The sequence below is a fragment of the Penicillium odoratum genome (assembly GCF_028828045.1).
Source record: "Penicillium odoratum strain IBT 22623 chromosome Unknown utg000006l_segment0_segment0, whole genome shotgun sequence".
Lineage (NCBI taxonomy): Eukaryota > Fungi > Ascomycota > Eurotiomycetes > Eurotiales > Aspergillaceae > Penicillium > Penicillium odoratum.
Genome location: NW_026643148.1, coordinates 4804481 through 4827008, shown reverse-complemented (window position 1 = coordinate 4827008; position 22528 = coordinate 4804481). Strand labels below are relative to the sequence as shown.

Below are 22528 nucleotides of genomic sequence, written 5' to 3'. Positions count from 1 at the left end.
TGTCTGCCTTTTTTTCCTCCCATGCCTGTTTGCTTTCCTTCATACCTCTTCTAGCATCGTGACCGACTGACCTGCACAACGGACTGAAGGTTTCTTTTCCATCCTATCTCTCCTCCACTCATCAATCTTACAAGCACAGACATATTGTGCTTCTCCTTCTGGACAAATACCAACATGGCAGAGCTACAAGAGATGCCTTCGTACATACCACTGGAAGCCGCAGTCCCGCCAGTGCCTTTATATGAGGTTTTGACTGATCTTCAATGGGAGACCCTTCTGGCCTTGGCGGATACTGTCATACCATCTGTCCGTGTTGGTGGAGACGCCTCGCCTAACCAGAGAAGACTCACAGAAGGCCAGTTTGAATCTGCAGTGTCGAGACTGGCGGCAAATATCCGGGTGCCTAACGCTACAGATGTGGCTAGGGCCTATTTGCAAGAGAGTGCCTCGTCTCTCCAAGGGTTCAGAGATGGCCTTCAGTGCCTCTTCGCAAATGACGTTCATGAAGAGGGTCGAAAAGGACTGTGCATGATATTGGATGTTCTTAAGTAGGTACTATTGCCCCGCGGAGGAGATTCTTGAATGCTAATAATCCTTTAGTACCCGTGCAGGTGCTCTTCTCCTGACTGGTTCGATGATTCCAGTTCAGAACCAACCACTGAAAGTCCGCGAGCAAATCTTCACAGCGTGGGGGTCTTCTAGATTGCCCCCAATTCGTCTCATTCACAGATCTTTGCTGGCCATGTTCAAGAAGACATGGATGATTTCCAGCCCTACATTGCCGATCGCTGTGGGGATACCTCGAGTGCCTGTGCATGGGAAGCCCGCCGACGGCTTTGATTACGAGTTTCTGCAGTTTCCCCCGAGTAATGACCCGGAAATCATTGAAACAGATGTGGTGATCATCGGCAGTGGCTGTGGTGGTGCTGTCACAGCTAAAAATCTTGCTGAAGCCGGTCACCGCGTTGTGGTCGTCGAAAAGTCGTACCACTACCCATCAAAATACTTTCCCATGGAAACCAGTAAAGGCCTTGTAAATATGTATGAGGGAGCGGGCTCAGCTCTCACCGATGATGCGTCGGTTGCACTTTTTGCTGGCTCAACTTGGGGCGGTGGCGGAACAATCAACTGGGCATGTTCTCTGCAAACTCAAGCCTTTGTACGCAAGGAGTGGGCTGATTCCGGCTTGCCCTTCTTCACGTCGGCCGAGTTCCAGAACTCCCTGGACCGCGTCTGTGACCGAATGGGCGTTGACTCGAAGCATATTAAGCACAATCGGCAAAATCAGGTCATCCTAGAGGGTGCTCGAAAACTCGGATATGCTACCGAGATCGTTCCGCAGAATACTGGTGATGAAGAGCACTACTGTGGGTCTTGTACAATGGGATGCGCCGCGGCGGGAAAAAAGGGGCCTACCGAAACGTGGCTGGCGGATGCAGCCAAGGCTGGTGCAATCTTCATGGAAGGTTTTAAGGCGGACAAGATTACCTTCATTGAGAAAGGCAGAATTTTGAATAAAGAAAAGATTGCCACTGGTGTGGAAGGTACCTGGACCCCCAGGGACTCTTATCTCGTGCCGGAGCAGGGCGATGCCGCGAAACGGAAGATTGTGATCAAGGCGAAGAAAGTGATTGTTTCATGCGGCACTCTCAATAGCCCTCTTCTGCTTCTTCGCAGTGGGTTGAAAAACTGGAACATTGGTCGAAACCTTCATCTACACCCGGGTAGGTATTTCCAAGAATTTTTATGATGAAAGCCTGCTAATCCCTACATAGTGCTTTTTGGGGCTGCCGTCTTTGATGAAGAGATTCGACCCTGGGAGGGCTCTGCACTGACCACCTTGGTCAAGGAATTGGAAAACCTCGATGGCCATGGCCACGGTGCCAAGGTCGAAGCAACTGTCACCCTACCGCCAATGTATCTCCCAACTTTTCCCTGGCGAGATGGACTCGATTATAAAATGTTTTGTGCCAACCTCAGCCACATGACAAGCTTCATTTCCATCACCCGGGATCGAGATTCCGGACGAGTCTACCCAGACCCAGTTGATGGAAGAATTCGTGTCCAGTACACGCCTTCGGCATTCGATCGACAGAGTGGCCTGGAAGCATTGATCGCCAGTGCAAAAATTGCATTCGTGTCTGGTGCAAAGGAATATCACACTTCTTACGCAGATATGCCACCATTCTATCGATCCGAAGAGGCTTCAGGACTCGAGGGAGCAGATGAGGGTATAAATAATGCAGAATTCCAGAAATGGATAGATCACCTCCGCCAGAAGTCGCCCTTGAATGTTGAGAAGGCTTTCTTCTCCAGTGCACACCAGATGGGAACATGTCGAATGGCTAGTACTGCGGCTAAGGGTGTTGTGGACCCCGAATGCCAGGTTTGGGGCACGAAAGGGCTTTATGTGATCGATGCGTCGATCTTCCCTAGTGCTAGTGGCGTGAATCCGATGATCACTAACATGGCTATTGCTGACTGGGCCAGTAAGAAATTGTCAAAGGGCACGCAGAAAGAAGATGCGACCGAAACCCCGTCAGCGCGGCTGTAGGAAGTCGCTTAAGAATGTAAGGGACTGGCTACAATTTGCGAAACTAAGCAGGTTCCTTTGTTATCATGTATATGAGCCGCTAGTGGTCCTTTTGAATTATTCCGCCTTTTTTCACTGATACTCCTATTCCATGCTGAATTACAAACATATACGATAACATGATGGGTCGTAGCGCGTGAAGATGGATTCGGTTTATGGCCCGGGAAGGTTTAATCCCACGAGTGAAAAAACCTCGAACAAGGTTGCCCAGATGAGACCTGCCTTTTTAAGTCTCTGTTGCGAACTAGGTAAGCCCTGGCTTTCCTCAGTCACAATGGCAATTTCTTTCAGTTACATATATTTGAAGAGATAGGAAGGAGGGATGAGCTCTGGAGTTGGCACTACAATCTCTTGGCGCCAATAGGCCCCAAGCGGGGAAGATGGAAGATGACTACAATATGTAGGCTGACAGCTTCACACAGAACGTATGTGATATTGGGTATGGGGGGAGAAAAGAGAGAAGGAGCAGAAGATCTAGAGGATATGCCCCCAGACCCAAAACTAAGCTAGTCCTAAACGGGATGCCAGCGCTGCTCAGGTCACATGATATGACCCAGGGACACCGACACAATCCAATGCATGTTTCATGCAAATTCATCACCATAAGTCTTGAATTTTCGAAATCATATACGTTTGGCCTATAACAATTTCCCATGGTCGCAAAATTCAGTCCTTGGCCAGGGTGTTGTCCTGGCTAAACCTCGGGATGAGGTTCAGCTTTTCTTCAAAAGTTGATCATGCTCGTCCCATGTACTTCGATTGAGGGTCCATGAACGCATGATCAAAACTTCATTGCTCACACCAATGCCTCATCAATTGGGGCAGGACCGCCTCAATCTGTCGCATCTTCGAGCTGTACTCTTCTGTTCGTGTCGTCGCAAACGAGTACGTCGACCAGCCGCTTGTAACGTGTCCAGCAGCTTCACCGCAGGATTTTGCTCCACATACGCAGCATGCATCTGGCTCTTCTCTAGGGCATCCACCCACTGCTTCAATGAGACAACTCGCGCAAAGTGGGCATTTGGCCAGTCGGTGACATTCTTATTTGACGCATGGAAGTACCCATTGAGCTCCTCAACAGACATACGGGCGGTCACTCCAGATACCTCCAGCGCCACAAGCACCATCCTCCGCGAGCACCCAGCCCAGATGGCCCATCACGCCCAGGGAATCAGGGAGGAACCCAAGGTAGACGGAGCTGCGAATCAAGCTGGGTACCCACTCCTGTAGATTCCATTGGCTTTGTGCTTCACGTGGACCACCGACCTGTCCCACACGAATGGTGGTGCGCGACACGCCAGAACAGAATCATGCCGCTGGCGAGCTTGGATCGAGCGTACCTGTTCCAGCGAGAGACCAGTCTTCCAGTGCCGATTCCGGCACGACTTCATTCGGCGTGGGCCAGTGGTCCATAGTGCCTACGCTGTAGATCAAGGTAATGGGTACATTCTTATGGGCACGCACAACAAAGTCGACAAGGTGGCACACTCCGCGGAGGTAGGTCTCGAAGGAGGCGATTGAAAGATTGAAGTTGACAGGCCAAGCGCTGTGAACTACGCGGTCTGCCTCCCGTGCAAGTCGGTCGTATATATCAGCTGTCAGCCCGAATGTAGGCTCGGCTAGATTAACCTGAGGAACCCAGCTCGCGTGAAGTCCGTCGATAGGCCCCGGGATGCGCTCGCCTCTGTCTGGTGGGCCTGACCATCATTAGCGCGGTTGAGGCAGATGACATGGCGCACATCAGGATTTTCGAGGGCTATGTCTAGTAGATAGGAGCCTATTGCGCCGGTGGTAGCAGTAATGATAAGTACTTGGCCTTGTCAGCGGGGTTGGGCTTGTTGGGGATGGGGCTCGGGAGGTGTCGGGTGTATTTTTCCACAAGGGCGCGGCAGACTGCAGTCTCATCAGTGACAGCTGCGGCAGAGGAAGACGACACCAGGGTGCACGCGAGCTCCGCGACTTTTGTGCTTGTGGGGTAGGTTTAAATGGTACGCGGCTCAAGTGCGGCTTCGCTGAACTGTACACCGGCTGCCGCTAGACTGATGCGAAGAGTCCGCGCCAGCTGGATCACTTGGAGCGAAACGATACCTGCAGCAAATAATACATCATACATGCCTAGCGTAGGCATTTGGAGCATACTCTGGGAGCCACACAGTAATACTCTGCCACAGAACTTAGTGATAGTGGAGTTCTCTGACTTATATTATAGGATATTTCTACTTTAGGACGAGCCTAGATAGCCTAGTCACGAAGATAGTACTATTCTACTAAGAGCCTTAAAGATCTTAAAAAATGGTCGACTTTAAGCGCCAATTATATACGCTATAGGCCCGCTATAAAAGATTAGAAACTTCTATAAAGTAGATTAAAGATTGTTTTATTAGGTAGTACTAAAAAATCCTCAAAATATCGTTATAGGCTTAGTACCTCAAGGTCATAACTTCCCTTATAGATTTTGCGGGTTTGGGTTATAGGTTGACTTTACCTACCTGTAACCTATTTACGGGTCATAGTATAGACTAATTATATCTATAGAAAAACCTAATAGGCTGGTCTATACTAAAGCCTAAAGGTTAGTAGTGTATATTTTTATAAATACGTAGGTAAATAATAGAGGTAAGTCAGCAGTTTATATTAAAAAATTAGGCAGAATCAGGTAGTAATAGGCCGAAAAAAGCCTATTAGGCCGGCCCATGCAGAAGTCTAAACCAGACTCTCCACATCCATCTGTTCCGTCCGATAGAATCCAAGAGCTGTAATCATTGGCTTATCATCGAAGCGATAAAAATACACCGTTTCCCCCTCGTTGGCGGAATGCTGGTATTTGTGCCACGAAGGAATGCAGAACGTATCTCCGGTCTTCCATGTGAGGATCTCATCGCCAACCTGGGAAGTTCCGCTTCCTGAGATCACATGGTACACGGCAGACGTAGTTTCACGACGGGTGGGGGAAGAGGTGGAAGCATTCAACCGTTCTGCGCAGCCACCAAGAATGCGGCTCACTTTTATATCATTAGTATCATGAGGCAGACATTTTTAATAGTATACTGAAAAAGACAAGGAGTAGCAATAAAGTACCTTCACGTCCGTCTTCCTTTAGGTATCGATGAGTGGTCCAGTTATCTGAACCCTTGTCGAGCTGGGCCTTCATACGAACCCAAGGAAACACAATAGGCGAAGCGCTGGTATCGACATTCTCAGCAGGATATCTGGGTTGCTCAAAGTGCTCAACAAAGTGAACAGGGAAATGACGGAAGTTCGGCAAATCCAAACCATCGAGCCAGATCATGGGCCCAGAGCCATCTTTTCCATGATCGTGCCAATTCCAGGTTGGGGTGAGAATCACATCACCCCTCTGCATCTGAATTCGTTTACCGTGGACGGCAGTGAAACCTCCGTTGCCCTCAATGATGTAGCGCATAGCAAAGGCAGTGTGCCTGTGCGCTGGGGCAGTCTCATTGGGCATGACAAGCTGCAGCCCGGCGTAGAGGGTATCAGTTGTGTAGGGGGCATCTTTGAATTGGTATCAGCCAAGTAGACAAAAGCAAGACCAGCAAGACTGTAAGAGGCGCTGCACATACCTCTAGTGGGATTGATGAGCATCAACACTCGTCTCTCGGCCTGCTTCTCGGAAATGAGGTTACCAGCCCGCAGCAGATTGGGGCGAATGGTTTCGTACTCCCAGACGAAAGGGACTGTTGTTGGGTTTGGCGCAGGTGGGTTAAGCCGAGTCATCTGAGTCCACAACGGGAGAGTCTTGCTGTCCTGAAGATCTTGAAGCAGTTTCTCGGATGTGTCAACACCGTTGAGGGCCTTTTCTTCTGCCAACGGAGCCATGGTAAAGTGTCGGGTAAAGAACCTATTCTTCCGTGATTCGAAAGATGCGCAAGGAACTTAGCAAAATGGGACGGCACTGATGAGTTATGTTGTTTGTCACAACTTAGGAACTTAACTATACAAGGTGCCTGTCCAACAGACTATATCTGCAAAATTACATCGCGGTGTTCGAAAGTTGGATGGGATCGGGCTTAGATCGGGAAACCTGGAAAGGCTACCTGGAACGGGGAAATCGCGGAAATACGGCCGGTCAGAGAATGCCATCCGAGTGGTGTAATTATACCAAGACTTTGAATAAGAATGATCTTGAAATTTCAGTTTTGGTGATCGATCTTCTCTTCACAGCCATAATGACTTCAAACGGAGTCACGCATAATGCTTATGATGCTACAGCACTCAGCGTGAGTCTTCCTCTAATCATTTGCATACAGCGGGTGCTTATTCATGCCTTGCAGATGCCAACATACCCCAGCAACTGCCTAGAATTCGCGAGACCTTTTTTGGCACCGGAAAATATGATCAGTGACGCTGTGGAAGAGGCAAAAGTGCCCTTGAATATCCTCCTCGTTGGTGCTGGTTTAGGAGGGCTTGCCACAGCCATTGCCCTGACGCAAAGCGGCCACAAAGTAACGGTGTATGAACAGACACCCGTCCTTGGGGAGGTAGGAGCGGGAATTCAAGTCCCATCTAACTCCACCAGAGTGCTTTTCAAGCTCGGGCTCAAGTCATACCTGAAGCCCTATGTGACTGAGCCCGAATCCATTTCCTTCAGACGGTGGCAGACTGGGAAGGTCATTGGCAATACGAAATTGGTACCTCATTTTACGGAAAAATTTAATGCTCCATACTATGTGATTCACAGAGCTCATTTCCATTCTGCCTTATGCCAAAAATCGCAGGACATAGGAATCGAGATCAAACTGGGAGCAAAGGTTGAGAATTACAACCCGGTTGCGGGAAGCATCACGCTGGCTGATGGAACAATCCAGACCGGAGATCTGGTTATTGCTGCTGATGGTTAGCCGCATATTATTATTTCTTTCGACCCTTAACTGACCCTTATTAAAGGAATCAAGTCCGTCGCTCGGAAAATCGTCCTCGGAGGAGAAGACATGGCTTTCCGCAAGCCTGGCTTTGCTGCTTATCGTGCCACCGTAGATGTGGAACGTATGCGAAATGATCCCGAGGTCTCATGGATCCTTGCGAGACCAGCGCTAAATATCTGGTATGGTGAAGAGAAAATCCACATGTTACCCGTTTCTCTCAGATACTAATTTCTATGACAGGATTGGTGATTCCAGACATGTCATGACCTACACCATTGGCGCGGGCAAGGCCTTCAATATGGTACTATCTCATCCAGACGTCACTGACCCATCCACATGGGACCCCCTCAAGGCTATTGACGATATGAAGGACGAGTTCGAAGGCTGGGATCCAGTGTAAGTAAAGAATGATCTGGCTTTTCATTTACATTTCTTTTCTTGAGAAGCACTAAATTAACCATCTTCCGACAGACTTACCAAAATTATTGGCATGGTAGAAAAAACACTCAAGTGGCCACTCATCAGTGGCTCGGTTCTGGATAAATGGGTATTGGACAAACTTGTCATCCTTGGAGACGCCGCTCACGCGATGTTGCCATACATGTCGCAAGGTATGTTTTATGGAGATTGAATCTATGCTTGGGTAAAATCAAAAGTACTTAAAAGTTTGAACAGGTGCCGCAATGGCTGTTGAAGACGGACTGGCTCTTTCCAGGTCTTTGTCTAAGATTTCCAGCAAAGATCAGCTAGCAGAGAGTATATCCGTTTTCGAGAAGGTCAGGATGCAGCGCGCCGGTCAGATGCAGGAGGCTAGTCTCCTTAATAGCCACCTCTGGCATTTTGCCGATGGCCCCCTGCAAGAGGCGAGAGACGAGGCAATGATCCCCGAAGTAAAGGGACTCCCATTCAGCCATAGCCCCAACCAGTGGAGTGACCCTGCAACTCAGATGTGGTGTTATGGATATGATACCGAAAGAGCCATTGATGAGGCATGGGAGAAGAGCCAGTCAAATTATTGTTAGCTGGAGGACAATAGCAAACCCTCGTTAAACCAATGATGTTAAATTTTGCATGACTTTCACTCTCACCTCACATCCGTTGTTCTTGACCCATTCATTGCCAGAAGCTGAAATGAGCCGTAGTTCTCTAGAAGCATTCGCCGCTATGTTAGTATATCCTTGGGTATGGGTTCGATGATGCTTTGGTCGCATATTATTTATTTGGGCAAGTCCCCAGACTCATTAGAGAAGATTTAGAATATCATTCGCTGCTGGCTCAAACTACAATGTAGATAACTACCACTGTGCCACTCATCATCGATGGTGAGGACATTGTCCTTACTTCCCGCGAGAGATGGGCCGCAATTCCTAATCTCAACAACTACACTTCTTTCTTTTCTTAAGGGGCGACGAAAGAACTAGCGATAAAAGCTGTTGAGTCCAGTGAACGCGCCTTCACAGCGTGACTTAAGACAACACACTTTGAGTGACGCCAACTGCTCCTGAAACTGGCCGTAGTGAGTTGTCTCCTACAAGCTCCCCACAGGAAGCAGTCGTACTTTGGCTGAGTTTGTGTATCAGGTCTTGAGTAACAGGGCAAGTGAGGTCCAGTAAATCTGCCACGAAGGAGTTCACAGCGGCCCTTTTGGGCCGATACTATCACCAATGACAGCATCGGCATCATTGAGGAGTGTGCAGCCCTCATCACTCCAAGGGCTACCGAATCAATCCCTTTCACAAAGGGCGAGGCTTATGGGTTTGTTCAAAGATCCTCTTGGATTTGTCCTTGGTATTGCTCCATGGAATGCTCCAGTCATTTTGGGCTCCCGCGCAGTTATCATGCCCATTGCAGCTGGCAATGTTGCTATCCTTGAAGGGAACCCTGACTTCTTTGATTTTTCCCAATTTGCCCATTTGCCCTTTTGCCCTTTTGCCATTTTTCATACTTTTTATCTGTTATTTACTGTTCTGTCTGAATTGGGGGCAACAATATATGATAGGATCTGAGCTTAGTCCTCGAGCCCATAATTTCGTCGCATCCCTGTTCCGGGAAGCTGGATTCCCTCCAGGTGTAGTAAATATCCTTCTTCATCGCCCAGAGGATGCCTTGAAGGTCTTCTACCCTTTGATTACATACCGCTCGTTAAAAAGTGCAACTTCACAGGCTCTATGCAGGTTGGCCGTATCATCGCCAGCCAAGCGGCAATGGCATTCAAACCAGTCTTACTGAAATTAGGAGGCAAGGATTTCACCATTGTGTTGGAGGATGCCAACCTAGACTTGGCAGCCCAAGAAATTGTAAAGGATGCATTTCTGAATGTAAGTGAAAAAGACCGCAGTCATCGCAGTCGTGACATTCGAGGAGCAAAACTAATATCCAGTCCCTCGTAAGATAGAATGGCTAGATTTGCATGTCCACGGATATGGTCATCACCTCAATTGCCATCGCTCTAACTCTGGAAGCCAAGATCCTCTCCTTAGTGCAAAAGATAGACTGCGCCTCCACGGTCATATCGCCGGCTGCCAAATCCAAGCTAGAGATGCTAGTGGCGGATTCTTAAACCAAGGGGGCGAAGATTCATACCGCCCCAGTTCCATCACTGGCGCCCCAGGACTTTCTGCCGACTGTCGTTACAGGCATCACCAAGGAAATTATATTCTACGAGACAGAATTGTTTGGGCCGGTTATCGGCATTTAAACGGTCGAGTCTGAAACCCAGATCATCGAGATCGCTGAGCAGGCCACTTACGGCCTATCAGCCTCCATCATCTCCAGTACCCACTATCGCGCACTCAAGTTTCCTGAACCTATCAATGCGGGAGCTATTCACGTCAATCCAGTGGCTGTGCATGACGAGCCTACATTGCCCCACGGAGGACTCGGAGAAAGTGGCTGGGGTCGGTTTTGATCTCAGTGGGGAATGGAGGAGTTCATCCAAAACAAGACTGTTACATCACATCCACAGAAACATCCGAACATGTTCATGTATTCATTTCTGTTGCCGGTGTTTCCCCGGTCGTTCCCCAGTACCTCGGCAGGCGACCCGGATAATCCGGGTGTCTGTTCCAACCTCCTGATCCTCCCTTTTGGGCCAAACGCATGGGGAGGCGAACACAATATGTACTTTAACTTTGATCAACCCTGTTCAACTTACTGAGAAACGTCCTGGCATTGATCTTGCCTCTTCGTAATTACTCCTAGCATCCCTTTAAGGATCCAAAATGGAATCCCCCGCTCCGCAACATTTTCCTGACCGCCCTCAATTCTCGGACTTTATGAAGCCATGCCGATTTGAGGGAGAGGTTCAAAATTTGGAGGTGCATGGAGATCTACCCAATAACATCAACGGTGCTTTCTATCGTGTTATGCCTGATCCTCAGTTTGCCCCTTTCGTCGAAAACGATCCTGTTTGTCTCTGCCCAATTTTACCACCCATCTAAATTTTGGTCCCGCCCTGACACCCAGATAATTAGTGGTTCAATGGAGATGGAAATGTCAGCGCATTTCGCATCAAGAATGGGTCTGTGACCTTCCAGCAGAGATATGTGCGCACCGAGAAGTTTGTACGCGAGAGGGAAGCCAGCCGGGCGCTTATTGGTATGACTTTTCCAAGCCATATAGCACCCATTGCCTGTTCAACTACAATAGGAAGCGGGCTATTAACGAATCCTTTCCATCAGGAAAATATCGGAACAAGTTCACCGATGCGGCAGAATTCGCCATTAGAAGCACTGCTAATACCAATGTTGTCAGCTTCAACGGCCAACTCTTGGCTCTCAAAGAGGACTCTCCCCCGTATGCGATGGACCCGGAGACCCTGGAAACAACGGGCTTGTATACCTTTGATGGCCAGCTTCCCAGCATAACTTTCACTGCTCACCCCAAGACCGATCCGGTGACAGGAGAACTGATTTGTTTCGGTTATGAAGCCAAGGGAGACGGCAGCCCCGATATTTGCTACTATACCATTCGTGCCGATGGCAAATTTACCCAAACAACTTGGCTAGTGAGCCCTGTCTGTGGAATGATCCATGACTTTGCTGTTACTGAGAACTGGGCAAGTGCTGCTCTTCCATACCAATCAATAGCACTAGTCGGCATCTAATAAGGGTCTTTGTGTTAGGTTCTTTTCCCTGTGATTCCTCAGTTATGTGATCTAGAGCGATTGAAGCGGGGTGGGGAACACTGGCAATGGAGCCCTGAGACTCCCCTCTATATCGGCGTGATCCCCCGCTACGGAGCTAAGTCTTCGGATGTCAAGGTAAGCAGATTCTCATAATCGATATTGTCCGTCTTCCTACTTTCTAACACGCTATTTGAAGTGGTTCACATATAAGAACTCATTCCCTAGCCATACGGCCAATGCCTATGAGCAAGATGACGGCAAAATTGTCTTCGATCTCGGACTCAGTGACAAGAATATCTTCTTCTGGTGGCCCGATGCTCAGGGTAACTCGTCTGAGCCCAGCAAAATCCACTCCCAACTTACACGCTTTACTCTGGATCCTAACGCGGAAGAGGGAACTCTTCCCGAGCCAAAGGTTTTGCATGATGGAAACTCGGACTTCTATCGCATTGATGATCGTTTTTCTGGGAGAAAATATAGCCACAGCTACTTCAATCTCATGGATCCCCGCTTGGGAACGGACTTTGCAGCTATAGGTCCGGTCATGGGCGGTGGATATCCTCCTTATAACTCGCTGGCACATCACGACGAAAACACCGGGAAAACGGAAGTCTACTTCCCAGGACGCACGCATCTTGTGCAAGAACCCGTTTTCATTCCTCGGGCAGGCTCTACGGAGGAAGGCGATGGATATTTGATGGCGTTGGTGAACAACTATCGCACCATGTCCAGTGAACTGCATCTTCTAGATTGTCGAGATTTGACCAAGGCTCGGGCGATTGTCTTGCTTCCTTTGAGACTCAGAGCTGGGCTGCACGGGAATTGGGTGGACAACAACTAGCGAGTAAGAGAGGTTTTAATGGTTTTGTAGAAGGAACCGCTTTGCAATAGAATTGCTGGAGTACTTTTTTAAGGTAGGCTCTTAGATGTGAGATGTGCTTCCACGAAAGTATCAGTGGCTCCGCATGTGAGAGTACCCTGTCTACTTAGTCATTGCTATCGAATTTTTGAATATCTACCTGCTGAAAAGCACATCATTTTCACCACCCTAACCAGCAATTGAGCTCGTGACATGAAAGATTCTTTGGGATTTTCAGGTCAAATTTTGTTTTGATGTTTCATAGACATAACTAAGCGGCTGAGTAGAGAAGCTTTACGCAATAGGAGCCCTGGAGGCCCAGTTTTTTCAATTTTCTGTTTGAACCCTTACGTTTGCAAGTTCGTTCACTAAAGCGCCTGTTGCCACCGGCAAGTCCGGGATAAATCCCGTCCTTTCCCCGCCTCTTTCCCACTCTTAGAGCCGTTATTCCGCATGTGAAGCAACCCCTCTATATTAAAATATTGAAAGCAAAAAACTCACTCTTTCATTTCCCGTTTTATCTCATACTGCTTTACAATGTCTCTTCCCTGGAAACGTCTAATTCGCTTCGAGGCTGTCGATGGCCGTATTCTGCGCGGAGAGCCTGTGTTGCCCGAAAACGAGATCGATCTTGGATTCGTCACTGAGACTGATCAGCTTAAAGCTAAGATCCTTGTCGGAAGTGATATCTACGATGTAACTGGCGAGACCAAATTGACAGAGGAAACAGTGTTGGTCAAGAATATCCTCTCGCCATTGGCCCAGAGCGATGTGCCTATCTTGCGATGTGTTGGTCTGAACTATGCTAAGCACAGTACGTACAGACCATCCATCCCTCTAATGCTTCCTCCCTCTCAGGATCATCCTGACATTGGAAAACCTTTCCCAGTCAAGGAAGCAGGACGCAAGCCTCCCCCGTTCCCCTTCATCTTCTTCAAGCCCACCACCACTATCCATGACCACGGTAGAGCTGTTGTCATCCCCAAGATCGCGCAAAATGACCAGGCCGACTATGAAGGAGAGCTGGTTTGTTCTATACTTTCAACTGGCATTTCTAAGATTTTGCAATCTGACGGATCTTGACGTTAGTGTATCATAATTGGAAAGGACGCCAAGAACGTCCCAGTGGAAGAAGCCCTGAACTATGTCGCCGCTTATACTGCTGGAAATGACGTTTCCTCCAGAAAGCTTCAGAGAGACCCTGCCTTTGCCGGAGTGGTTCCTCAGTGGGGTTTCTCCAAAGGCTTTGATACTTTCGCCCCTCTCGGCCCAGTATTGGTTGCTGCTTCCGAGATCGCAGACCCAAGCCTGCTACAGTTGAAGACCATTATTAATGGTGAAGTGCGCCAAGAAGAGGGCGTCTCGGATCTATTATTTGACTGCAAGTATTTGATTTCGTACTTATCTCAGGGTACTACTCTCCAGAAGGGTAGCGTCATCATGACTGGAACTCCCGGCGGTAAGTGTACCAATCCAGCGACCCTTAGTCTTCTCTACTTCTGAGGCACGTTGAGAGCCAACTAAGTTCCGTTTCTGACTTGCTTCTCCAGGTGTTGGTGCCGGCTTGAAGCCTCCTAAGTATTTGGTTCCTGGAACCCAGATGGATGTCTTCATTTCACAGATTGGCACCTTGCGGAATAACGTTGTATTCGCTTGAGCGCTTGATATGTCTCAAATTGCAATGTACGTCAAAGGAGAAAAAATTATACAGACTCTTACACGGTACATACCGAAGAATGGATGCAGTTCGTCTCTCGAATCGCTTTACGTCAAACATAGAACGCAAGTCGCAAATCTGCTTCAAAGTTGGTTCATGATAGGTCAAAGTATATTTAATTTAGAATATGATTAAAGATCCTCCCAGAAATTCAATATTAAAGGGCCATTATAGGTCTCCTACTTCTGGACCATACAGGGCATCCCCAATATCCAGAGTATGATTCACTATAATCACTATAAACATCAACTTGCCGTCTTATGCACCCATCTCTCTTCCCCAAGAGCGAGTGGAGATTGATACCCGACTATAAGTAGTTAGTGTGTAATTGGCAAAGGACACGTAGCATCTTAGTCAAGGAATAGTCTCGGTGAGAAATAATTGTATATCTTGTCATTGGGTTGCCACGGTATTCTGCTATCTTCAGTTATTCACAAATCAAGTAAGAGTGAGCAGAGTGCCAAAAGCCGGTCTCAAAACATCGACAAACAAAAGTATAAAGAACATTGAATAAATGTCGCTCATAGAACTTCATACACATCAATCTCAACGTACCCTGGCCGGATTGGAGGCTTCAGATCGCCCAAGAATAGAGAGCTGACCAACCACTGGAACTTCTTGTTATCTGTGGAAAGCTCGAATTTAGGATTGGTACGCGTGTACCAGTCCTTGCCTCCGTTTGTCATCGATGCCGAGGAGGGATTTTCATCTTCAAACACGGTCTTCATGGCTTTCTGGCTGGCTCGGCCGTATCCTTCGTTGATGATGCCGATCATGGTGCCGTCATCGGCTTGAATCGAGTATCGTGCATAGAGATGCACCACCTCATCTGAACGTACTGCGTTCCAATCGCCTCCCGAATTGGGTATTATCGTGCCGTTCAGCTTAGGCCCGGATACGTTTCCACCGGTAATAGGAATGAATCGTCTGTCTCCGCAGACAGTAGAGCCGAAATCGAGAGGGTGAGCCAGATCAACGTGTAGAGTGAAGCTATACTCCAATTCTGGAGGGACAGGCATGATGGCGGCGAAGCAATATTGGAGAAAGGAGCTCACGAAAGGGAGTTGATACGGGATTGATTATTTGCATAGATCCTGGGTAATCTTCCTTTATTGGTATTCGACAGTGAATGAGACTACAACTCGAATGACGTCTAGTGTACAATCATTCAACGCTTCTCCCGAGGTCCGGCATAGCCCCGGATATAGCCATCGGATATCTCTGCGGGAAGAGGGTTGAATCGGGAATCGGGAGCTTCCGAATATGTACTCACCTTCGTTTTTGTTGGTATGTTGATGACATGTCGATAGCGTCTACCAATTAAATGCTATACCATCGGAATATATTTAGATGCCAGAGACTACAAATCGGGGATATTTATCCATCAAGTAGTATACCACAGCCCAATTTCAAACGAAGGAATCTGCGCACGAAATCCCTTTCCCCAGGTTCGATGTTGCGTGGTGACGACAGACTTGTTCTTGCACATTTATTTACATAGCATGCCACAAACTTGATAGCTTGCATAAAAGTGTGGAAGAAAAGGAATAAAAAAGCTTCATATACAATGATGCAAGATAATTTTCTGCCCGGTACTATGGGGTATTATGTGGTATTATATCTGTGTTTTGGAAACAGCAACCCCACTTACAAAGTACGTCTTATTTAAAAACTAAAATTGCAGCAACCCGATAATATGAGACCATAAGAAAGAGCTAACTGTAGTTCATTCGCGATCCCGGTGTCCGTCAAAGTACAGTGGAATAGCTAGGACCAAAGTAAGCATGTTTAACATGAACATGATCATAAAAATTTGAGTAAAGCCCTGGGATGTGACCCAAGGAACGGCCTCATACAAGAACAGAAATGCAAGAATGTTTTTGAAAACGTTGATGAGAACGAGGCGCTGGGCGGCAATTTTCTGATGCCGATGAACCACATAGGTAAGAGCAATGTTGGGAGTGTAGACTTCCCCAAATGAAACTATACGTTGTCAGTCATGCAGAACCATAAGGATCGAGGCAAGGAAGAATGGTAACAGGAATAAGCTTACCCATTCCAAATCCAAAGGCTATTGCAACCCAACTAAGCTTGTTTTGGCATGCGAAGGCAAGGAGAATACATCCTGCTGGGGCTATGAACATTCCAGGAATCAACGAGAGAAGGCGTTGCTCAGGTCGGATCTCGCCTATTCTTCTTTTAACAATGTATGCGGTGATGATGTCTGACATATACCCGCCACCAAAGCAGGCCACCACAAATCCGATTACCGCAGCTATCTCCATGAGGCCAATATCAATTAACGAAAAGTTATACGGCGGAGGGATGAGGAGGGTGGACATCGTGAATCTAGAAAGAAGAATAAGGTAAGTATCATTCGTTTGCGAATGGTAGGAGGGAATCATACATCATGATGATCTGCGGGCTCAGGGAACATCCATAGGCATAGATAGCCCACAGCACGGAAGGATGGCGTAACAATTGAATGGGGTCAACAACAAGTAACTTATGCTGGTATTATATCGAATCAAGGAAAGTCGTTCCTTGAATGGCAAGACATGAATCTTGTACCCCAGGTTATCTGTAGAAACGTCTTCAATAAAACTGGACTTCGACTTTTCAGTCGCTTCCTCGTGCCCGACGGGTTCCATTTCGATTCGACTGTGATATTCGAAATCGGGTCGGCTAAAGTTGCTTTCTGGATAGATGAAGAATAGAAAAGCGAGGTTTGTAGGGGCCAAGCTGACACAGAGCCAAAAGTAACTCCTCCATGTTTGGGCAGTGGACTGAACCATAAAACCGGCGATGAGAGGACCAATAGCCGTTCCCCCAGATATCAGGATAACATATCTAGGAAGAAATGGCTAATTCAGATGGCACAACCAGTAAGACTGTTCAGGTTGTACTTACATGGACATCATCGTGGCCCGTTCGTTAAGAAGAGATCTGCGACTACTTCTGGAACGATGCTCTAGGGAGTCCTCAGCAAAAATATAGCAAGAGCAGGCATTCGGAAGGTCTACTGCCCAAAACCCAATAACTTACCTCTCCAGCGGCAGCAGCAAAGCCCAGTACGATTCGGGCAGCGAGCAAGCTATCAAAGCTTTTGGCGAGCGCACACCAAATCAGAGAGCCCGTCTGCAAGGCCATGGCCATCAAAAGCGATGCTCTCTTGCCAAATTTCAAGGCAAGTGGAACCCAAAATAGGTTACCAATACCAAGGAGAAGGAAGTTAAACTGATGAAAGCATTATCAGCGCATCCCTTTCTGAGGACCACGAGGAAGGGAAGATCAGAATATTTTACCGTCAAAAGCTGGGTCACTTGATCTTGTGACTTTGAAAAGTCCTGCATGAAGTCATGTATAGCGACAGAAGGACCAGCGCCTGCCATGTTGGACACGAAGTTGGAAAAAGATGTTGTGAGTACAACCGATACTTTTAACCAACGTGGCCACCGAAGAGGATCATGTTTGTGTTCAGTTGGGGGAGGAATGAGATTCATTCCACTGTGATGCATCTTTGGGGAAGTTTCTTCCAACACAGTGAAAGGCAAAATAAAAGTTTTTTGGACGGAGACTCTGGTAAAGTGACTCAGGCGGTTTTTGAATGGGTTAAGTAGGAGAGGAAGGCGATCGATCTAGATTCATCTAGGATCAGAGCCCCTGAACTTCCCCACTCCCCGGTTCCGCTATTTTTCTCCGTCCGGGGACTATATTCCGGGGCCCCAGGTGGTTTACTAGTCACAAGTTTGATCATTGAAAAGGGAGGAAACCTTAGAGGGCTAGAGTATTGGAATGGAAGCAAACAACCATACCCCTCTGAATGATACATTAGGAACTACAATTCCATTGTTTGTGGAGGAATCATTTGTGGGTTGATTTAAATGACGAGTAATTTGATCGTAACCTTCAAGATTGACACAAGAACCAGCAGAAGCGTACTCGATTTTGCTGTCCTGTAGTGCACATGGCAGGGGAAGGAAGGCCGGTGATGTCACCGGGCGTCTTAACCTCCCGACTGAACGAGATAGAAAACTTCATCATTTTGATTGACTTCCTTGTTGGCAGTAGTTCATGTGTGTGCATTTGTTAAATTATCGATCCAATTGGATTCTACGCTAAGTATGGAGTAGACCTCGCCATATTGCTTTTTTGGGTATCCGAAGGAATACCCGCGAACCCGCCAAGAACCCATTTACCTGTATATTACAGTATTACTGTTGAAATACAACCAATAGCAGATATAGAGTGATGTAATCAGGTATATGTTACGTGTATTTTAATCTCTTGGCGGGTTTTGGGTCAAGGGTCGAAACCCAACCCGCCCATTTGGCGAGGTCTAGTATGGAGGCGCGCCGCGGGGTCACCTGACTACCCGGATTCTCCCCGCCCTTCCCGTGATCCGAGGAAGCCGACGGACATTTCTCGCGTTCTTATCCACGTACTCATCGCAGCCAAGGTTGATGACAGATATGGAGCATCCAACACGGACAGAACATGCTCACGGCAATGATAGTAACAATGTAGGCGTTCAAAGCCAAGGAGTGAAACGCCGTCGAATTTCGTTGGCTTGCGATGCATGTCGCACCCGAAAATCTAAGGTATTCTACTGGTGCTTACTTGACAGTATCGCATGATGTCCGCATGAATCACTAATCCGGGGTAACAGTGTGATGGGTCTCGCCCGAAGTGTACCGTGTGCATCAATCTGGACCTGGAATGCATCTACACGCCATCCAGTACATCGACCAACGTGATTGTCAGAAAAGAGTATGTTTTGCCACCTTCGGGAGCTCACTGGCAGTATCATATAGTGTCATGTCGCTGGTCTAGTGATGAGAGCTGAGAAAGAAAAGCTATCTGCAGAATTTAGAATCTCGGATTATTACACTGGAAGAGAGTTTGCACACCGTTAGGGCTCATATCTCCAATCTATCCCAACAAGTTCATAGCGGGCTTGCCGTCAAGAACAGGCCCGACGCACCACCAAAACTAGCTCAAATAGGAGCCTTGGCAAACATCGCGGACATTGAAGATTCGGTGGATGCGATGGGCACTGTCGTTTTTGCCGACGAAGAAGACTGTGGATTTTTTGGTAGGATTATATTCTTCTTTGCGAAGAAGGGGGAACCTGCAACCTGTAGAATGAAAGAGGCTATAGGCTAACTCTTCACAGGCCCATCATCAAACATCGCCTTTCTACGTCATTTGTCTCATGCGGTATCATATAATGCCAGCTCCCCAGCGGTGGCTAGTTGCTCTTCACCTACTGGGAATATATCGTTGGACGGTGGCTTTGTCAACGCCTCTCGCCCTCCGTCCCCAGGATTCCGTAATATTGATCTCACATCTCGGAAACAAGAAGAGACAGACATCTTTGCACTTCCCTCTCATGAGGAAACTTCCCAGCTTGTGCATAAATATTTCACCGATACAGGCATTCTTTTCCCATATATCTACCCTCATTCCTTTCTTGAAACATACCGAGGTATGTCGGAAAATAAGCTCAAGATTAGAAGGACCTGGCTTGGGCTGCTAAACATGATGCTTGCAATGGTCAAGATTACTGCTCCTAGTGAGGAGCCAGCAGCACAACGCATTGCCACGGCCGATGTGTTTTACAAGCGGGCTTTGGGCTTATGTGGCAAGGAGATGTTGCGGGGGACCACTCTGGAAGTGGGTGAGTTGATTACAACCCTGGTTAACTGACACAAATATCATATATAATGACACGGTATAGTTCAATATTTGTTGCTCATGGGCCAATACATGCAAGGCACCCAGAAATCGGTTCAGGCGTGGACTGTTCATGGGTTGGCTGTAAAAGCCGCCCTTCAGCTTGGCCTTCATTCCAAAAATGCTTCGAGGATCTTCTCGCCACAGGAGCAAGAAATTCGAAAGAGGACATGGTATGGGTGTGTAATATTGGACAGGTATGGCAACTTCATCAATGATGCACCCTAAAAACCTAGTTCTCTGGCTCACAGCTCCCTCTCCGCTAGAACTTTAAGCATGACCCTAGGACGGCCAGCGGCAATACCTGACAGTTTTGTTAGGCTTGACCTTCCAACAAATGATATCAACGGTGATGGTCCTACAGAGATTCCGATTGTGGATAGCGAAACTTTCCAAATGAGCGTGGACTTCTTCAACTCCACAATGTATGTTCACATATCTGAAGTCTCTCATCCTCAGCCCCGCAATAAACTAAGGATCTCCAAGTTTACTATATAAGCAGCTCTTCAAGATTGTTGACCTACTTTATGGTCAGAATCTCGGCTGCGATCCACCTCTCACGGTCGGCGAGAGTGTTAGGCACATCCTTTCAGCTGAACAGCATTTGGCTGCCTGGGAAAAATCCCTTCCCCAACTCATTGAACTTATAACAGTAAAGAAAATACGTGACGCCAATGGCGAGATGCCTGACCGACCCCGGTTCTACTCTTTGAAGTTCAGTGTTATTCTAACTCTTCGGTATCTTCACCTCCGCATTCTCCTGCATCGCCCTATTCTTGTGAAGTTTTTGGATGCCTGCGGAAAAGGAAGCATTGATCCTCACGAAGAAAGATTACTACAGCAGATTGGATTTAATAGTATGCGAATTTGCATGGAATCTGCCATGAGCATTATCGATATCATTCACGAACTAGTGCACTCATCGGGGTGGCGAAAAAGCCTCCTTGGCGCATGGTGGTACTCTCTGTATTACAGTGAGTGGGCTACCAAGTTTGAATCATCGGGAATTGGAAACTAAACATTCGTCTTTTAGCATTTCATTCGGCCTTGGTCCTTCTCGGAACAATTTGGGTTGGTAGAAATGGCCAGCCTGCTACAACTTCACTCTCTTGCGATATCGATAAAGTTGTTGCCTACCCCAGCCAAGCAATTTCGACACTTCACAAACTAGATTGCGGCAATCGTATTGTCGATCGGTGTAGATATTACCTCGAACAGTTCCACGACGCACTCAACCCACGAGGTAAGACCTTTCGAGCAGAAGTTATGGATTTGTTCACTGAATGATATAGCAGAGGAAGCGGATATGGCCCACACTGAGAATGGTACTTCTCTTATGGACAGCTCCGGGTCGAATACGCAGATTTCGCCGCTGGGCCTGGAGTTCGGTGAGTTCATGATCGACGGAGATTTCTGGACGTTGATGAATCAGCAAAGACCTTTTCCAAGCGAGTGACTTCGAGCTTGTCAAGCAAACCAAGATTTTTTTTTGTATCTCTAGTTTACATATTTGACAAGTACCTAAACTGTAGAGGTTTTCGAAGCTATTCCGTTCTATATTCTCGCGACGGGCGGGCATGATGGGAAGAGTCTATATCGATTAGTGGAGATTCCAACAAGGTATAATCGGCTTCAATAAGTATTTTCGGCAAGTTCTGGTTGCCAGATAATCACATTACCGAGCCAGATATACATTTGAGACTTACAAAATGAGAACTTTGAAGTACGCGTTTTTTGTTTGAAAATAACACGAGGATATTCTTTATCAAGCTCCAAAGTGTCTCTTCCCTGCACGACGTCGTGAACATGGAGAATAATGTTGAAAATCGTAATCTTCCGATCTGACGAAATCCTCCAACTCGTCTTAGGGAATGCCACTTCATGACGTCTTTCGTGACAACGATGATTCTCTCTTAAGCTTCGACGCATGAAGTCTAAGCTTTCACGAAAGGTGTCACCCAAAAAACCATTGGCATGTATTATCATATACACCGGCTTTGTTTCTGATGCCTGGGCAGCCACAGCATCAATGAGCCCAATAATTTCCAGTTCAGTGCCGTAACTAAGCGCTTTTTCTAACCAAACATCGTACCTGAATATAGGTCGCCATAGCCGATTTGACCCATTATCATCAACAAAACCCGACAAGTTTCCATATCTCTTTACCTCAAAGGGGTTAAGAAACGCGAAATTGAGTCAATATCCTCACGCGGAAGACTCGGCATAAGCAGAGTGGGCCAGTGACGCAAGAAAACAAGTTGAATTGATTGACTAGTTATTCAGTGCAATTGTAACTTTCTCGGGCCGATAAAGGTATATTGCTCTTCGGTGGCTCTCAATATCGCGCGAAGAGGCTAGCAGACGCTCGTAAGTCCTGGGCTGAAACGTTCGGTTGCGTTGGCGACGCTTTATGATTCAAGTGACAGATGTTGTATGTCAGGATTGTGGATTCTGTTGTGCCTCAGGCATGATTCCCTTGCCTCAGGATCGTCATGAACGATCGTCAGCAAGGCTCTCGGTGGTCGTCGGTTACCCGATCATCTTACCTATTTCTTGTTGGTATGATCTCAGATTCTGCTGATTTTTGCGGTTTTTATGCAATACTTTTTACACA

The 22528-nt window shown here is 47.4% G+C and overlaps 11 protein-coding genes across 11 annotated transcripts; 6 read left to right on the top strand and 5 right to left on the bottom strand.

The window, feature by feature from the left end:
* Window positions 1–174: 174 nt before the first annotated feature.
* Window positions 175–2554, top strand: N7520_010216 (GMC family oxidoreductase; the record flags this gene model as incomplete). The annotated part of the gene is made up of 3 exons (XM_057144150.1): window positions 175–548; window positions 601–1724; window positions 1776–2554. The coding sequence occupies 3 exons, from the start codon at window positions 175–177 to the stop codon at window positions 2552–2554; spliced, it is 2277 nt and encodes a 758-aa protein (XP_056993438.1).
* Window positions 2555–3405: 851 nt separating this feature from the next.
* Window positions 3406–3678, bottom strand: N7520_010215 (uncharacterized protein; the record flags this gene model as incomplete). The annotated part of the gene is made up of 1 exon (XM_057144149.1): window positions 3406–3678. One exon carries the CDS (start codon window positions 3676–3678, stop codon window positions 3406–3408), a length of 273 nt encoding a protein of 90 aa, XP_056993437.1.
* A 223-nt stretch (window positions 3679–3901) lies between these two features.
* N7520_010214 (acetyl-CoA synthetase-like protein) lies at window positions 3902–4721 on the bottom strand (the record flags this gene model as incomplete). The annotated part of the gene is made up of 3 exons (XM_057144148.1): window positions 3902–4277; window positions 4405–4552; window positions 4586–4721. The coding sequence occupies 3 exons, from the start codon at window positions 4719–4721 to the stop codon at window positions 3902–3904; spliced, it is 660 nt and encodes a 219-aa protein (XP_056993436.1).
* A 157-nt stretch (window positions 4722–4878) lies between these two features.
* Window positions 4879–6430, bottom strand: N7520_010213 (cupin domain-containing protein; the record flags this gene model as incomplete). Its single annotated transcript, XM_057144147.1, has 4 exons — window positions 4879–4926; window positions 5315–5595; window positions 5672–6106; window positions 6175–6430. The coding sequence occupies 4 exons, from the start codon at window positions 6428–6430 to the stop codon at window positions 4879–4881; spliced, it is 1020 nt and encodes a 339-aa protein (XP_056993435.1).
* Window positions 6431–6780: 350 nt separating this feature from the next.
* On the top strand, window positions 6781–8498 carry N7520_010212 (uncharacterized protein; the record flags this gene model as incomplete). The annotated part of the gene is given in 7 exon segments (XM_057144146.1): window positions 6781–6831; window positions 6862–7447; window positions 7499–7655; window positions 7717–7872; window positions 7948–7969; window positions 7988–8087; window positions 8152–8498. 7 exon segments carry the CDS (start codon window positions 6781–6783, stop codon window positions 8496–8498), a joined length of 1419 nt encoding a protein of 472 aa, XP_056993434.1.
* A 1146-nt stretch (window positions 8499–9644) lies between these two features.
* On the top strand, window positions 9645–10036 carry N7520_010211 (Aldehyde dehydrogenase N-terminal; the record flags this gene model as incomplete). The annotated part of the gene is made up of 2 exons (XM_057144145.1): window positions 9645–9794; window positions 9881–10036. The coding sequence occupies 2 exons, from the start codon at window positions 9645–9647 to the stop codon at window positions 10034–10036; spliced, it is 306 nt and encodes a 101-aa protein (XP_056993433.1).
* A 661-nt stretch (window positions 10037–10697) lies between these two features.
* On the top strand, window positions 10698–12443 carry N7520_010210 (carotenoid oxygenase family protein; the record flags this gene model as incomplete). Its single annotated transcript, XM_057144144.1, has 5 exons — window positions 10698–10883; window positions 10950–11073; window positions 11157–11569; window positions 11624–11737; window positions 11799–12443. The coding sequence occupies 5 exons, from the start codon at window positions 10698–10700 to the stop codon at window positions 12441–12443; spliced, it is 1482 nt and encodes a 493-aa protein (XP_056993432.1).
* Window positions 12444–12998: 555 nt separating this feature from the next.
* N7520_010209 (fumarylacetoacetate hydrolase family protein) lies at window positions 12999–14118 on the top strand (the record flags this gene model as incomplete). The annotated part of the gene is made up of 3 exons (XM_057144143.1): window positions 12999–13487; window positions 13551–13920; window positions 14012–14118. The coding sequence occupies 3 exons, from the start codon at window positions 12999–13001 to the stop codon at window positions 14116–14118; spliced, it is 966 nt and encodes a 321-aa protein (XP_056993431.1).
* A 581-nt stretch (window positions 14119–14699) lies between these two features.
* Window positions 14700–15197, bottom strand: N7520_010208 (DUF3237 domain-containing protein; the record flags this gene model as incomplete). Its single annotated transcript, XM_057144142.1, has 1 exon — window positions 14700–15197. One exon carries the CDS (start codon window positions 15195–15197, stop codon window positions 14700–14702), a length of 498 nt encoding a protein of 165 aa, XP_056993430.1.
* Window positions 15198–15904: 707 nt separating this feature from the next.
* On the bottom strand, window positions 15905–17570 carry N7520_010207 (putative MFS transporter; the record flags this gene model as incomplete). The annotated part of the gene is made up of 6 exons (XM_057144141.1): window positions 15905–16161; window positions 16232–16527; window positions 16750–17028; window positions 17089–17149; window positions 17202–17415; window positions 17484–17570. 6 exons carry the CDS (start codon window positions 17568–17570, stop codon window positions 15905–15907), a joined length of 1194 nt encoding a protein of 397 aa, XP_056993429.1.
* A 1080-nt stretch (window positions 17571–18650) lies between these two features.
* Window positions 18651–21370, top strand: N7520_010206 (putative C6 transcription factor; the record flags this gene model as incomplete). The annotated part of the gene is made up of 9 exons (XM_057144140.1): window positions 18651–18701; window positions 18848–18948; window positions 19131–19273; window positions 19355–19858; window positions 19919–20093; window positions 20151–20339; window positions 20401–20888; window positions 20948–21157; window positions 21207–21370. The coding sequence occupies 9 exons, from the start codon at window positions 18651–18653 to the stop codon at window positions 21368–21370; spliced, it is 2025 nt and encodes a 674-aa protein (XP_056993428.1).
* Window positions 21371–22528: the final 1158 nt, after the last annotated feature.